Source organism: Canis lupus, chromosome 30, assembly GCF_011100685.1.
Source record: "Canis lupus familiaris isolate Mischka breed German Shepherd chromosome 30, alternate assembly UU_Cfam_GSD_1.0, whole genome shotgun sequence".
NCBI lineage: Eukaryota > Metazoa > Chordata > Mammalia > Carnivora > Canidae > Canis > Canis lupus.
Window position 1 is genome coordinate 28614105 of NC_049251.1, and position 14044 is coordinate 28628148.

At 40.0% G+C, this 14044-nt stretch overlaps 1 protein-coding gene across 8 annotated transcripts in view; it reads right to left on the reverse strand.

Annotated features, from left to right (window-relative positions):
* The window catches only part of HERC1 (HECT and RLD domain containing E3 ubiquitin protein ligase family member 1), a 183851-nt gene that overhangs the window by 6907 nt on the left and 162900 nt on the right, over positions 1-14044 (reverse strand). For all 8 annotated transcript variants that reach the window (XM_038580636.1, XM_038580639.1, XM_038580641.1 and 5 more), the window contains 11 exons: positions 13052-13233; positions 11993-12148; positions 11089-11211; positions 10039-10141; positions 7688-7857; positions 6180-6318; positions 4124-4293; positions 2513-2682; positions 2057-2222; positions 1174-1250; positions 141-393 (listed from right to left, as the gene is read on the reverse strand). In XM_038580636.1, coding sequence (XP_038436564.1) covers positions 141-393; positions 1174-1250; positions 2057-2222; positions 2513-2682; positions 4124-4293; positions 6180-6318; positions 7688-7857; positions 10039-10141; positions 11089-11211; positions 11993-12148; positions 13052-13233 — 1709 coding nt within the window. The remainder of the gene's footprint in view (positions 1-140; positions 394-1173; positions 1251-2056; positions 2223-2512; positions 2683-4123; positions 4294-6179; positions 6319-7687; positions 7858-10038; positions 10142-11088; positions 11212-11992; positions 12149-13051; positions 13234-14044) is intronic.

A 14044-nucleotide genomic window follows, 5' to 3' on the forward strand; every position in this document is an offset into this window, starting at 1 on the left:
CTATTTAAATCTCTAGGGCTGAGCTGCTAGGCAGCAATGTGACATGCTATAAGTCAATGAGACAGTAAGTGGAAGACCGTATCTGAGTTTTAGACAGAAAATTCTAGTCAATAACAGAACATGGACTGGCCATGATTTACCTCATGGAAACTTTCCTCAGTAATCCCACTGTCTTCAATGTGAAGAATGCTGTTGAGGGTCTGCACGTACAGCAGATCCACCTCCTCCAGGTCTTCCAAGGTGAGTGGGACACAGCATAGCTGCTTCCACACCAGAGGGGCCAAGTGGAGGTCCAGAGGCTTCTTTGTGCGAATGGCAACCCCCATTAAAATTCCCAAGAACTTAAACTGCATTAAGTGTTCATCAAGGCAGGCAGAGGGATTAAAAAGGAACCTGCAAAATTAAAGGAATTATTTAAAATAAAACCATCCTCATTTCTATTAGAAGTTATCAAACAGCTATGACATTAGTCCAGACCTCTGCTGATCAATACTGTACTCATTTGCCATATGTGGCTATTCAATTAAGTAAAATTTAATGCAGTTCTTCATACATTTAATGCAGTTCTAACCACATTTCGAGTGTCCAACAGCATGTGGACATGTGGCTACTCTTCTAAACAGCACAGGGACCATATTTTGAATTATTTTTAGAAGAACCATAAAAGAGAAACTGAATGGTCAATTAGTCCCTGGGCTACTTGCTTCAGGGTGCCCTATCTCCTAAAATCATTTCATTTATTATTTACAAGTCCTTGAAGCAGGATCAAAAATTCAAGGTTTGACAAATACAAGTATAATATGTAATTACTAATACTAAGTGCTGTAACTTGGCAGCATATCAGATCTTCCTGATGAATTCTGATACGGAAAATTCTTTAAGGGGAGGCCATGCGGGCCTTCAGAAACACAAAGTAAGTCAGGTTTCATTATCAAGTCTGGGTTTTCTCTACCCTTCAATATGTTTGTTGAGTTGGTCTCATAATAAAGTCAGGATGGAAATGTCTCAGTTTCCTTACCTGTGAAAAGAGTAAATAATAGCTCCCGTTCCTTTGGGTTCTAATGAGGATTCAATGGGATAATTTATGTAAAGTGCTTGGCACTCAATAAGCACTCAGTAAATGAGCTATCATTATTACTGTAGATAGTCAAAAACACTTGAGGACTGCCTTACCTATCCCTATTGTAGCCTACTTCTGCAGTAGCATTGGGGGAGGGTATGAGAAGGTCAACAATACCAGTTTCAAGTTCCTGTAAAAGAAAAGAACAGTTTTTTGAAAAAATGACAATCAAATGCATCAAGAGAACAAATTAAAGATCATACTGAAAAGAGAATATTCTGAGGAATTTATGATGTTTTGTGACAACCAGCTATCTATAATTTTTGTGGCCTTAATTTAAAATGAAATTAGAAACATCCCCCATGTAGAAAATATCCTGTAGTATGCAGAACTAAGATAAGAAAGTCAATCCAGAGCAGAAATTGGGGTATCTGTGAGCAGGGTACAGTGGTATTCAAAGAGACCCAACAAATGATAACCAAAAGTTAATTTAGTTACGAGACTTATTAGAAAAATCCTGCTACTGGGCAAAGCTGAAAGGGTTAGAGTTGATCTGCAAGCAAAGCTGCTACTTTAGATCTCAAAATAAGAACTGGTCCAAACTCTTAGTATTTGTTTTTCTAATTCAACTAGAACCTGGCAGTTCTTTATTCTAAAAGCACCAAAATTAATCAGAGCATATGGAGGTCCTAGATTTGTCCATTACATAAATGTAAATACATGTCATTGTTTCCTCTGCCAATATTAGAGTGTGATAGAGAGTCACTGGTAGAGAGTCAGGCACTGATATTTATTCAGTAAGGTATCTTCACACATCATGTCACAAACCCTTGCTATAATTCACTTTACATCATTAACAGCATGATTTTTATGTAAGGCTCCCAAATGCATCCTTGGTCCATTTATAAAAATGTGTCAGATGGAGCAGTTACTGGAAATGGTAAAACAGCCACCGCCTGAATAGATGACTCAGCAGGGGACACTGCATGAATATACCTGGCACATTTCTGTGATGGTGTCATCAAACACGCCCCCAGCGTCATCAGCCCCTTCTCCAACCAGCTTAACTTTCCATGCTCGTGAGGGCAGGCGGAGGTCTGATGCATTCAGTTTAACTACTTGTCTCGCTATTTGGACAAAGATAGGCTTACACTTCCGTCCTCTTCAAAAGAAAGAGAAAACAGAATGAAATTGTTTCATTACTAACTTCCCCAAACCACCACGAAGGTCACTTGAAGATCTTTCCATCAGTGAGCAAACAAGTCAGCTTAACAGCCAAACAATGTGTGAGGCCCACTGTAATCACACCGGGTACTAAGGTAAACACTTTTACTCTCCTGGTTTACCACCGAGGAAGCTAAAGCTCACAGAGATTAGTTAGTAGTCCCAATCATCTAAAAAATGCTAGCTAGTGAAACACACACACACACACACACACACACACATGCTAACCTGGTGGATATCCTCTTTACAGTGATTTGAGGTCCATAGTTTTTGCCTTGAACCATGGTTTTTCCTATGGAGCGCACCATTGGGAGGGTGTAGACTCTTGGTGCTAACAAAGGCCGAAGCTGCCCTTGCACGATGCCCCACGTGCCAGCATTATAATGAGATGTACTGCTCTGTAACAGAAAGGGAGCTTATCAGAGATGGTACAATCTAAGGCTTACAAGAAATAACACTTCTCACTTTTAGAACGTAATTCTTTTTTTTTTTTAAGATTTTTTATTTATTTATTCATGAGACACACACAGAGAGAGAGAGAGAGGCAGAGGCAGAGGGAGGAGCAGGCTCCATGCAAGGAGTCTGACGTGGGACTCAATCCCAGGACCCCAGGATCACGCCCTGGGCCAAAGGCAGGTGCTAAACCGCTGAGCCACCCAGGGAACCCAGGAACTCAATTCTTTTTGATTTAAAAACATAAACTCAGGGACACCTGGGTGGCTCAGTGGTTTGGTGCCTGCCTTCAGCCCAGGGCGTGGTCCTGGAGCCCTGGGATCGAGTCCCACATCGGGCTCCCTGCATGGAGCTTGCTTCTCCCTCTGCCTGTGTCTCTGCCTCTCTCCCTCTGTGTGTCTTTCATGAATAAATAAATAAAATATTTTTTAAAAAAGCATAAACCTAGATAGCAGTAACTATTAATAACTTCTTAAAAATATTTTCTTCTGATAAAATATATGATTATTTTTTAAAAACATGGAAAATATAGGAAAGGACACGTATACGTGCACACACTGAATCCTCCATAACTACCTCTATGATCACTCTCATCTGTCTCCCTCCGGTTTCCTTCCAAGTGTGCAAACATTTCTCACATTGTTAAGAACACACTATGATTTTCTGCTGCTTTCCTTGCTTAACTTTTTATCATAAGCATTTCTCCTGCTAATTACACACAGTTTTCTAACATTCTGTTCAGTGCTGCACAGTATTCTGCTGCCTGGCTGACTACCTATTTCTACCAATGATCGGTCAACTCTCTCATATGCCCCATGACAGGTTACCCAAGGATTTCTGACTAACAGTTTTTACAAACTGATGCACATTTTGGCAGGCATACTGACACGTTACACAAACAAACACAGCCAGCTTGCTTTCTTCCTAAAGTACTAGACTGTTCTGTAAAGACAGCCAAATCAGCCCAATTTCCTTTCTCTTGCCCACAGGACCCTGAACGCTCACTTGTGAGGAGATCAGGAAGTCTTCCCAGGGTCTCAGACTCATTTACAGAACCACTGTGACAGTGGTAATAACACACCTGTGTGTGCTCAAGTTTTAAAATCATATATTAGACCTTATAGAAATATATGCTTAGCCATTCATATACATGCATAGCCATCCTTGAGCTCTGGATAAACCAAAACATAAAGGAGGACCACTCTGTGTCCAGCAGTACAGTTACCAGTATCTGGACTATCCCTAAACCAGCAATAAAATGGAAACAGAACTGTTGCCTTTTCTACATCTCTTGGGAGCCGAGAGTAAAAAGTATTAGCCATGGAAGAATGTTCCTGGGACCTGGTGAGCATGTCATGGGCAGTGCTTCCCAAGCCAACATCTTACCTGGTTGTTAGGGCTGAGGTTTAGTAGCCTCCAGGACGAGTACATGAGGTCAGAGAAGTGGTAAAGCAGCCGGAGCCTGGCCCTCGCGGTGTGAATGCTCACCTCCCTTAGGGCCCCATACTGCGGAGGCACTGCATCAGGCAGGCCCAGCTGCAAAGGTACAGACACACCTGCCCAGAGAGCAAATGGACACTTATGACGGAAAATGCACGGCTTTCATTTTCAGTACTTAGAAAATTTTCAAACACACAGAAAAGTTGAGTATACAATGAACACCCACTCCTACCACCTAAATTCTAGAATTAATATTGGCCTATATTTGCTTCATCGCATATTTATCAATTCCTCTTTTTGTTAATTTATCTTAATGTTTTGATGCACATGTATTGGTTTTTAAGACACCTTTTTTATTTATCATTACAGAAACTTTTTCTCTCCTTTAATCTAGTTTCCCATTTAACTATGGGACTTAAACAGTTCCTTCACAAAAGAACAAAAAAAGCCCAAATTCCTCCTTTCATATTTGATAGCTATCTTCACAAAACATAAGATGTAAGCCAGGACTAGGTAGGCAATTCTGGAAAATGGAAATGGGCAACTCAGCAGTGCCCTCTCACCCTCACTAGGGGTATGACCGAAAGAAAGCTATGCATGCACGGTTCATAAAAGCTTTGTATGCAAGAGAAAGAGCTCTGTGGAAGCAAAGACCAGAAGCAAAGACTGTATTCATGGTTGCCCTCTTATTAAAAACTTAGAGTAAACCTACAACACTCTATTTATTTGAGTTTCACGTAAATAAAGATTTGCACAGCTCAATTCCCAGTTTATTCTTATTCCCAATTTATTTCATTAATACTATAATAAAAGCTAACATTCATCTTCTACATGCTGGGCATTATTCTAAGAACTCCACACAAATTATTTCATTTAGTCCTATAACTCTTTACAACAGGGGCTATTATCATCCTCATTTTACAGACAAGGAGACGGAGTCTTAAGATCACTCAGCTTTTAAGTGGAGGAGCTAAGGTTGGACCCAGGCAATGTGGCTCCAGAGTGTGGACCTTTAACCATCACACTGCAGAGTCTCTCTCTTGAAGTGGGAGTGAGATCTCTCTGTAAGATGAAGATAACCTGAATACCTGAAATTGTGGACTCTGCTAATCAGAAACCATCTCTTATTTGTTTGGAACCTACTTGGCAGTCCTAATTTGTTCTCTTAGGGTATCTAAAAGAAAAAAAAATCTTTATAGCAAGTCTTCCCCAAGGACTCAGAAGTACAGGTCAGCAAAAAAGAGAAGAGAATGCTGAGTTCCCAGGCGCAAGTTGCTTCAAGGAAACTCTAGTCCCTGACACACCACAGAATAGTATAAAGAAAGGGCTTAAGGGCCTGGGAGAGAAATAGCCCAAATGTAAAGAAACACATAAGAATGATAAATGCCCCACACCTGTGAGGAACAGAAGATGGATCAAATCCGGAGAGTACTCAATAGAATGTGAAGTACATTTTGTTTTCTTCGTATCTTTTTGTAGCTCTACAAGGATTGTATAATAAACAAAAAGGTAAAAACTGCCTATTAGTCCTGTTACATGATGGGAGTAAAATGGCGATTTTTTTTTTTTTTTTTTTTTTTTGCTGTGCCAATGCACAGACAATATTACATTTCAAATGGTTAACTGAGTGAGGTAAAGAATATGACAAATGGTCTCAGACCCTTTAATCTTTATTCCTAATAGCAGGCCTTAGAAAGCTATGGTTCATCATTTCTTTTATATATGAAAAAATACTTAGTTGCTGCTCTAAAATTATACATTTTTGCTCGCCTAAGTGACAATTTTTCTTCTTTTGGGGGTGCATAGAGGAAATGCTGTGTGATGAAGTCCACAGGAGAATCATCTGCTATGAAAGTACGTATAGTGCTGGGAGCATAAAGAGTGCTTTGGTCCTTGTGGTTTCAGCACGATGCCTGAAAGCAGTCCATAGCCGGCAAGCAGACAGAGTAGCTGGGGACCACTGAAAGAGAAGCTGTAGGAGCATGGATATTTCATCCCTTACCCGGTGCTCTTGGTGGAACAGGTGGTGCTGTCCAGGCAGCACTGTGACAGCGGCCAGCTGAGATCTGCCGAATATTTTTCCCTTGCAAAACTGTTACCAGAGTTGGTTCTCGAACGTGGTTGGTGTGGCCTAAGCCAAGCTGGGAATAAATTACAAAACACAGAGTCAATTAGAAAGAGGAAAAGAGGAAGACAAGATGATGAAATCTGCCTTAGATGGTAGCAGATAAAATAAACATCTATACCAAGCAACAGCATCAAAATAATGAAATTCTGATTTTCTGTATCAGAATAGTCCTCACAGCTCAGACTGTCTCCTAACAACTTAGCTACAACAAGGCCATTCCAAATCTAGCAGGTGGGTCTTAATGACTGAACATATCTGTGGATTTCACTTCTATAGAGGAAATAAATTCTTGGGAAGTTAAAAAAATAACAAAATGATCTATGGAGCTTTTATTTAAATTATTTATTTAATTTCCTTTTAACATGGACTATCTGGTTAACAATAAACAATTATAAAAACATAAACAGAAGTAGATCCTCATTTCCATATCTCTATTCTTAGTGTGTGAGTGGGACACCCAGTGTTTTCAGCGGCTAAGCACCTCAACATTATTAAGGAGGATCATGTCAACCCCCTGCCAGTGACCTCCGTAAGGTGTCTTCAGCATCAACTCTCTTTTCATTCAAACAATGTGCAGTGATAATGATGAGCAGCCTCCTCATCTGTTAACATAGTGATGAGGTGACCAGAATCAAATGAAGCTACTGTGGATAACAATAGAGACCTTGATGTTGAGGGCCCCTGGCTCTGAGGGCAGACAGACCCAGAGAGGATTTATGGAGGAAGGGGATATGACTCTGCATGCAGGGCTGAAAGCCACTGTAGCAGCAGGCATTCCAGACATCTCCCATCCAAATCTTTCCCTCCTTCATATACAGGGTAGGCTGAAAACACATCAGTTTCTTGAATCTTCTCTCAACCTCTCAAAGGCTCATTTACTTTATACTCTGTAGAATGGGGATGACAAGACTTCCTGCACAAACACAAATATACTATGTATACCACACTAGGTATAGTACTATGTCCTATTACAAAATATAAAAGTACTGTTATTTCATTCTTCCATTTTCTAGATCAAATGATGCTCCCAGGACCTAATCTCACATATTACCACAGTAAAAATGATGAGGATGATAGTAGCAAAAACCTATAAAGTACTGCTTATTATGTGCCAGGCCCTTAATGCGTGCAGACACACATATACTCAGTTAATCCCTTTAATCGCTTTGCTATACCATCAGATTTTTTTAAAACCATGGTATAAATATTTATTTGACCACATTCAAGAGAGAGACATGCCCATTGGCTCACAATCTGTCCCGTGGCAAAGGGATGTGTGTGAGGCACTGTAGATCTCAAATGTTTCCTAGCTTATCCCTTTCCCAAATGAGGAACATTGTCGAATTCTAGAATATGAGAGGACAAGCAAGATAAATATTTACCTGCCCTTCTGAATTGCTCCCCCAGGCATATACATCTCCAGTTGATGCCAAGGCAAGTGTGTGCTCAGCTCCAACTGCCACATCTTCGATGACCACGCCAGCCAGGACAGGGATCTGCTGTGGTCGATTGTGATTGCGAGCACGCCCCTCTGGCAAGCCTATCAAGCGATCTAGAAAAATAGTAAGAGGAAATTTATGGATGGGATACAACAGTCCTTTTATGTTTTCTAATGAGTCATTTAACTTTTCTGGTGGAATAGCAATGATAAATTTAACTTATTATGGCAAAAGCTGCCATGCTGGTTAAGTTATACTGGATTCTGAGTAAATGAAGTTTGAAACAATTCCTTTGCAAAATGTCACAGACTCCTTATTCATAAAATAAATAAGTCTAAAATTAGTAGCTTATTTCTTTTAAAAAATATTTTATTTATTTATTCATGAAACACAGAGAGAGAGGCAGAGACACAAGTAGAGGGAGAAGCAGGCTCCTCACAGGAAGCCCAATGTGGGACTTGATCCCAGGACCCTGGGATCACTCCTTGAGCTGAAGGCAGACACCCAACCACTGAGCCACCCAGGCATCTCTAGCAGCTTATTTCAACCCAAGAGGTACTTCCAGTATCTTCCTATTTGAGAGGACTAGCACATAGTTAAGAAAGGCCTGGGGCAGTCCGGGTGGCTCAGCGGTTTAGCGCCGCCTTCAGTCCAGGGCCTGATTCTGGGGCCCCAGGATCGAGTCCCACGTCAGGCTCCCTGCATGGAGCCTGCTTCTCCCTCTGCCTGTCTTTGCCCCCCTCTCTCTCTCTGTCTCTCATGAATAAATAAATAAAATCTTAAAAAAAAAAAAAAGGCCCGACAGTTCTTGCATTCTAAGAAAAGACATCACTCAACTTGCCTTGTCCTCAAACTTCCAGCCAACCTCTCCCTTTACCTTAACTTCTAGAAAGTGCCAGCCCCTGTTGCCTCATGTCCTCTAGAACCATTTGGTATGGCCACCTTCTGCAGCCTACCTTTCACTCTCACTACTGCACTGAAGCTATACACTTAAAAGCCACAAGTAATTCCTAACTGCCTATGGCAGCAGCCTCTTCTCAGGCTCCACCCTCAGAGCCCCACATAACCTTCTGCTGACCTGGCCTCAGCAACTTCTATCCCACAGAGATTCTGTACTATCTTGGCTCAAACGCTACCTCTCTCTTCACTTCTTTCAAAGCCAACTCTCCTGAGTCCTCTTTCTGTGTTCAGCTGCCCTTTCTTCATATTCCTCAAGAGTTCTATGTACTTCTTCTTTTACTCTATACTTTCTCCTTGAGTGTCTTTTATTTTTTTTTAAGATTTTATTTATTTATTCATGAGAGACACAGAGAGAGGCACAGACATAGGCAGAGGGAGAAGAAGCAGGTTCCCTGCAGGGAGCCTGATTCAGGATTCGATCCCAGGACCCTGGGATCATGACCTGAGCCAAAGGCAGACGTTCAACCACTGAGCCACTTAGGTGTCCCTTCTTGGGTTTCTTAGAGCCTATTAACATGGTTTTAAATACCATCATTATGCAAATCTACATCTCTATAACCAATCTCTTTGGAGTTCTAGATCCAAACAAATCACCAATGACTTGTTAGACATCTCCATACATATACCTAGAGTATATGGCCCCAGTTCAATATGACCAAGACTAAGTTCCTTATCTAGTTCCCTGAAACCAGCTCCCTATCCTCAGTTAGGGACATCATTCCTCTAAGACTAGAAACTTCATTCATGACATTTCCTCCTCTTCCTCACATCTGCCTTACACACTTCTCAGTCACTACAACTTACCAAAAAGTTCTGCTTAAGATGATGAATATATTGCCAGAGAATCCCACTATGGATGCTTGGATTAAGAATCCAATCAAGATCTGAACGCTGAATGACTGAACCCTGAATGACTGAACCTCAGGTTCTCAGGTTCCTAAGACCTGAACCTGGAAGGGCTTCCTGGAAGGGCTTCCTGGAAGGGCTAGGAAATTAGAGAGGATCCAGAGGAACTCTGGTGGTCAAGAAGTATTTATGGTGGCACAGTGTAGGCAGCAGAAAGGAGGATGGGAAGGGACTTTTGGCAGGGACTTTTCTAGCAAGAGCAAAGGCTCTGGCATAAGAAGCCATCAATGGGGAAGAGAGTTTATTCTTATGACAAAGTTTAGGAAAAAGGAGCAGAAAAGTAGCTCGTGAATGAAGGTCATAGTGGCCATTCAACATCCAAAACAAAAAATTACACAATTTAGAGCACTTTCTATAAAACTGGAAGGCGAATGTTTCTATAATGTACATGCAAAATAAGCCATTTTAATGCCTGGAAAATGCCTTACCTTGACCAAAGGTATACACATGACCATCTTTAGTCAGTGCAACAGAAAACTGAGTTCCACAAGCAACTTTTTTAATTCCAATTCCACAAAGAACATCAACTTTCTGCAAAATATAAGTGTAAGGCACATACTTTAAAAGAAAATAAAAACACTTTTGAATTTGCCTATTAGCATGTATAAACTCAAGGACTAACTTCTTATAAAAATACTAATTGTCATCTACCTGTTTCCACCCAAATCCACATTCCTAAATGTTATTTTCTCATACTGCTCTACAAATTAGCTGAATTTGTGGGAGGGAGTATGGAGGCAGGGGCATTTGACTAAAATTCCAAGGACCCCACGTGAAGCAGAATCATTCCTCTGGGCACCAGAGACCAAAGAGAATCCTGTAGCTTTTTAAATAATGTTGGGAGACCATGTAAAACCATGGGCTGCTCCAGTTAGGCTTTTTATTACAAATTACATATGATAGGACATCTACAGTTGAATATACATTAAGTATTTGTAAATCATGCTGCTTGTTAAAAGTGTTAAGAAAACTCCTAAAAGAAACTGCACAGTTCTTCTACAGAGCCAAGAAACCTTCTGTAATGTGAATATTAGCTTCTAATGTATTTATTATTCCCTAGGTTTCCTTTTTATTATTTTTTAAAAGGAGGTGCATACCTGTATAAATCAGGGGTAATAATCAGCTAAAATGGTAGCTGCAAGCAGAAGGATACAAAAGATTCTTCAAGGTTCCCTTCCTAAGACACTCTGGATAATATATATCTATAATTATGTCTTCTCTACATGGGAGATAGTCCTACATTGCTCACCCTATGGAGACAGAGGCTTATCCTTGTACATTTTTACATTCAGTTTAGTGATTAATGGCTTATTTAAAATCAAGATCTAGAATGCTGGACATTTAACAGTAAGCAATAAAAGCTTCTAAACTTCATTATGAATTACTAAAATGTTAAAGGTAAATTATTTCCAACTATAAAGAGGCACTTGACATACACTAAAACTGCACTGAAATTCTGGAGTAAAGACAATACTGACCTGAGGGGAAGATTTTGCAGTGGAATTTCCTAAGCCTAGTTTTCCATAGTCCCCATCTCCAAAAGCCCACACCATGGAGCCATCTGCTGATACTGCCAAAGTGTGGTTTAAGCCACAAGCCACCTAAAGAAATAAAAGGGTATTCAGTAAGGCAAAATCATAGCACTAAACCATATATACCTGTTTCTGGGATTCTTTTTCTCCACTTCAGTGAAAAACTTGGCTACATATATATATATATATATTTTGGCTACATATATTTTTATTTAAATTCAGGGCCTTCTACATATGTTAACAAAATGTATCAATAAGAAAAAATTCCTAATGTCCACAAATGAAAAAATAGGTTTTTCTTCAAGGTGAAAGAAAGCCTTCAAATATCTGTGGCTAACTCAGAATCAGAGAGCATAAAAGAGGAAAGGTACATATGAGTCAAAAACACACCAGAGACAGTCTAAGGAAGCATACAAAAAAAGATAAAAATATCTCCTACTTAAGAGGTAATCTCAATGTGTACAGGACAAGGAAAGCAGTAGTCCCAATGGTGCTGCAATTCACCTATCTACTTCCAAACTACCAGAGGGCAGTCACAAAAATGTGTATGGTTTAAAGGTTTTATATCAAGTTGTATTATGGATTTTGGGTTTTAAAACATATACATCCTGAATTAATGCTGTCATTTGTTTGTCAAATATAGCTTAAAATGTGAATTTTCAAATCAGGGAAAAAAAATCATGAAAAATTATCAAGTCAGCCAAACTAAATGTACGTGATGTTAAGTAAAACTGATGACTCTAGTCTTCTTTAAAGGACAGTGTCTCAGTGCACACAGAAGAAATAACCAGATAGAACATATTATATGGAAATATGACCAGATAGAACATATTATTGACTTATTTCGTGCCTGTCCAATCTGATATCCCTCCAGTGCAGTCACTCTCTCTGGAAGTTTTTTGTTAGAGGTGTTTCCAAGACCCAGACGACCGTAGTCACCATTACCGAAAGTGAACAGTTTGCCATCTGAAGTTACCACTGCTGAGTGCTTGAAGCCACAAGACATCTACAGACAGAACCAAAGATAAAAAAAAACTTTAAGAGGGTAAACTAAGAAAGAACAAAATCATTTTTGGTTATTAATATAGTAATAAACTTTCACTGACAACTAACTTAGGATCTTTAAAGACCAGTATGTCCTACCTGCCCAAGTGGGCCCTCCTGCTCCCCCCAGGCTGAATGATCTCAGCATCCTCAGGAAGACCAAGCTAAACAGCCTACACCTTGGAAGAATTGTTGCTATGCTTTATGCTATGTACAGATGACCTAGACCACATGTGATAGTAAGTGGGGAAATTATTTGTAAACTCTATGGTGCCATGCAATTTTACAGTATTAGATCACTAGTTGATTTTCTAGAGTATGTATATGAATTCAACATTTGTAACAATAATGATAAAAGGAAAACTCTACATTCAACTTATTACTGTACCAAAAATTATGGGGCAGGCACTAAACCCCACTGTGTTTCTTCCAAGCACCTGAAATATCCCAGCCTGGGCCAACCAGCTGTCTCAGGAGAAAGGAGTCCCATTCTAACACCAAAGCCCATTCAAACTTCTAATAAGCTCAAGAACGAACAACCAAAAATAGTGTAACTCTTGTAAGGACTTAAAATATATTTATACTGGGGATCCCTGAGTGGCTTAGCAGTTTGGCGCCTGCCTTTGGCCCAGGGTGTGATCCTGGGGTCCCAGGATCGAGTCCCGCATCGGGCTCCCTGCATGGAGCCTGCTTCTCCCTCTGCCTGTGTCTCTGCCTCTCTCTCTCTCTCTATCATGAATAATTTTTTTAAAAAAAATCTTAAAATATATTTATACTATTATTTCCTGCTACCTAAATTTGAGAGCACTATTCAACAACTAGTATGTTCACATTCAAAGGCAAACTTATCCACATCCTGCCTGACCTGCACCACTTCTTCTCCTTGTAAGGCCTCGATCTGCCTGGGGCGCCGCTGCCTGTCACTGTTCCCATGGCCGAGTTTGCCATAATCACCATCTCCCCAGCTAAAGACCTCACCACTCTCAGTCAGGGCCATTGAGTGCCCATCAGAACCACAAGAAGTCACCAGCTGGGTCACCACAAATCCTGAAACAGAGCAGAAAGCCAGTAAGAATCACTGGACGTTAAAACTCTTTATTTGCAGCTACTACAGAATACTCTCAGCATGGAAAATCAACATAACTGTACTGCACAAATATAAACAATGTCTTTCATTTTAAATCAAATTTGAAGCCATAACCAAGTAAATTGGGAGCAATTTAAATTTAAATAAATGATTTAAATAAATGATGATGACAAAGAAGAAAAGGAAGGTGATGGGAATAGTTATAGTCATCAAGGCCTATGTTCTAGCCACTCCTAGAAATGCTTTACCTGGGTTACCTCCTTTTCTATTTTCACAAAGAACGTATGAGGCAGATATTATCATCACCACTTTTACAAATGGGTTAACTGAGTCACAAAAAGGTCTAGTCTGGCTTGTGCAAAGTCCTAGAGACAGGATGCAATAGTACTGGATACAAACCCCACCCTCCCATCTCCACTGCTGTGCTCTGGGAGGAAGAGACCTCAAGGAAGACAACTTAGCACTATTTCAGAATTGGTTCTGAACTCATTGTTACTTGTATGCTTTTACTTAAAAAATCCTCTTTGCTCTCTTTGTAGGCTCTGGAGTCCGTAAAAGTTGACTTAAGAAACAAGCCAGGAGCTCCTGCAGTGGTTTTTCCAGAAGTATTTTTTTTTTTCCCAAGTCAGAGAACTCTGACAGAGGTACCCTTTAAAGTCTTTAGAACATCTGCACATTTCCATATCAACTGATTTTTACTTTTTAGGAAACACATTAATAGTTATTAATTAATAACTATTAATAGTTGCCTAATTACAGTTTTGCAATTTT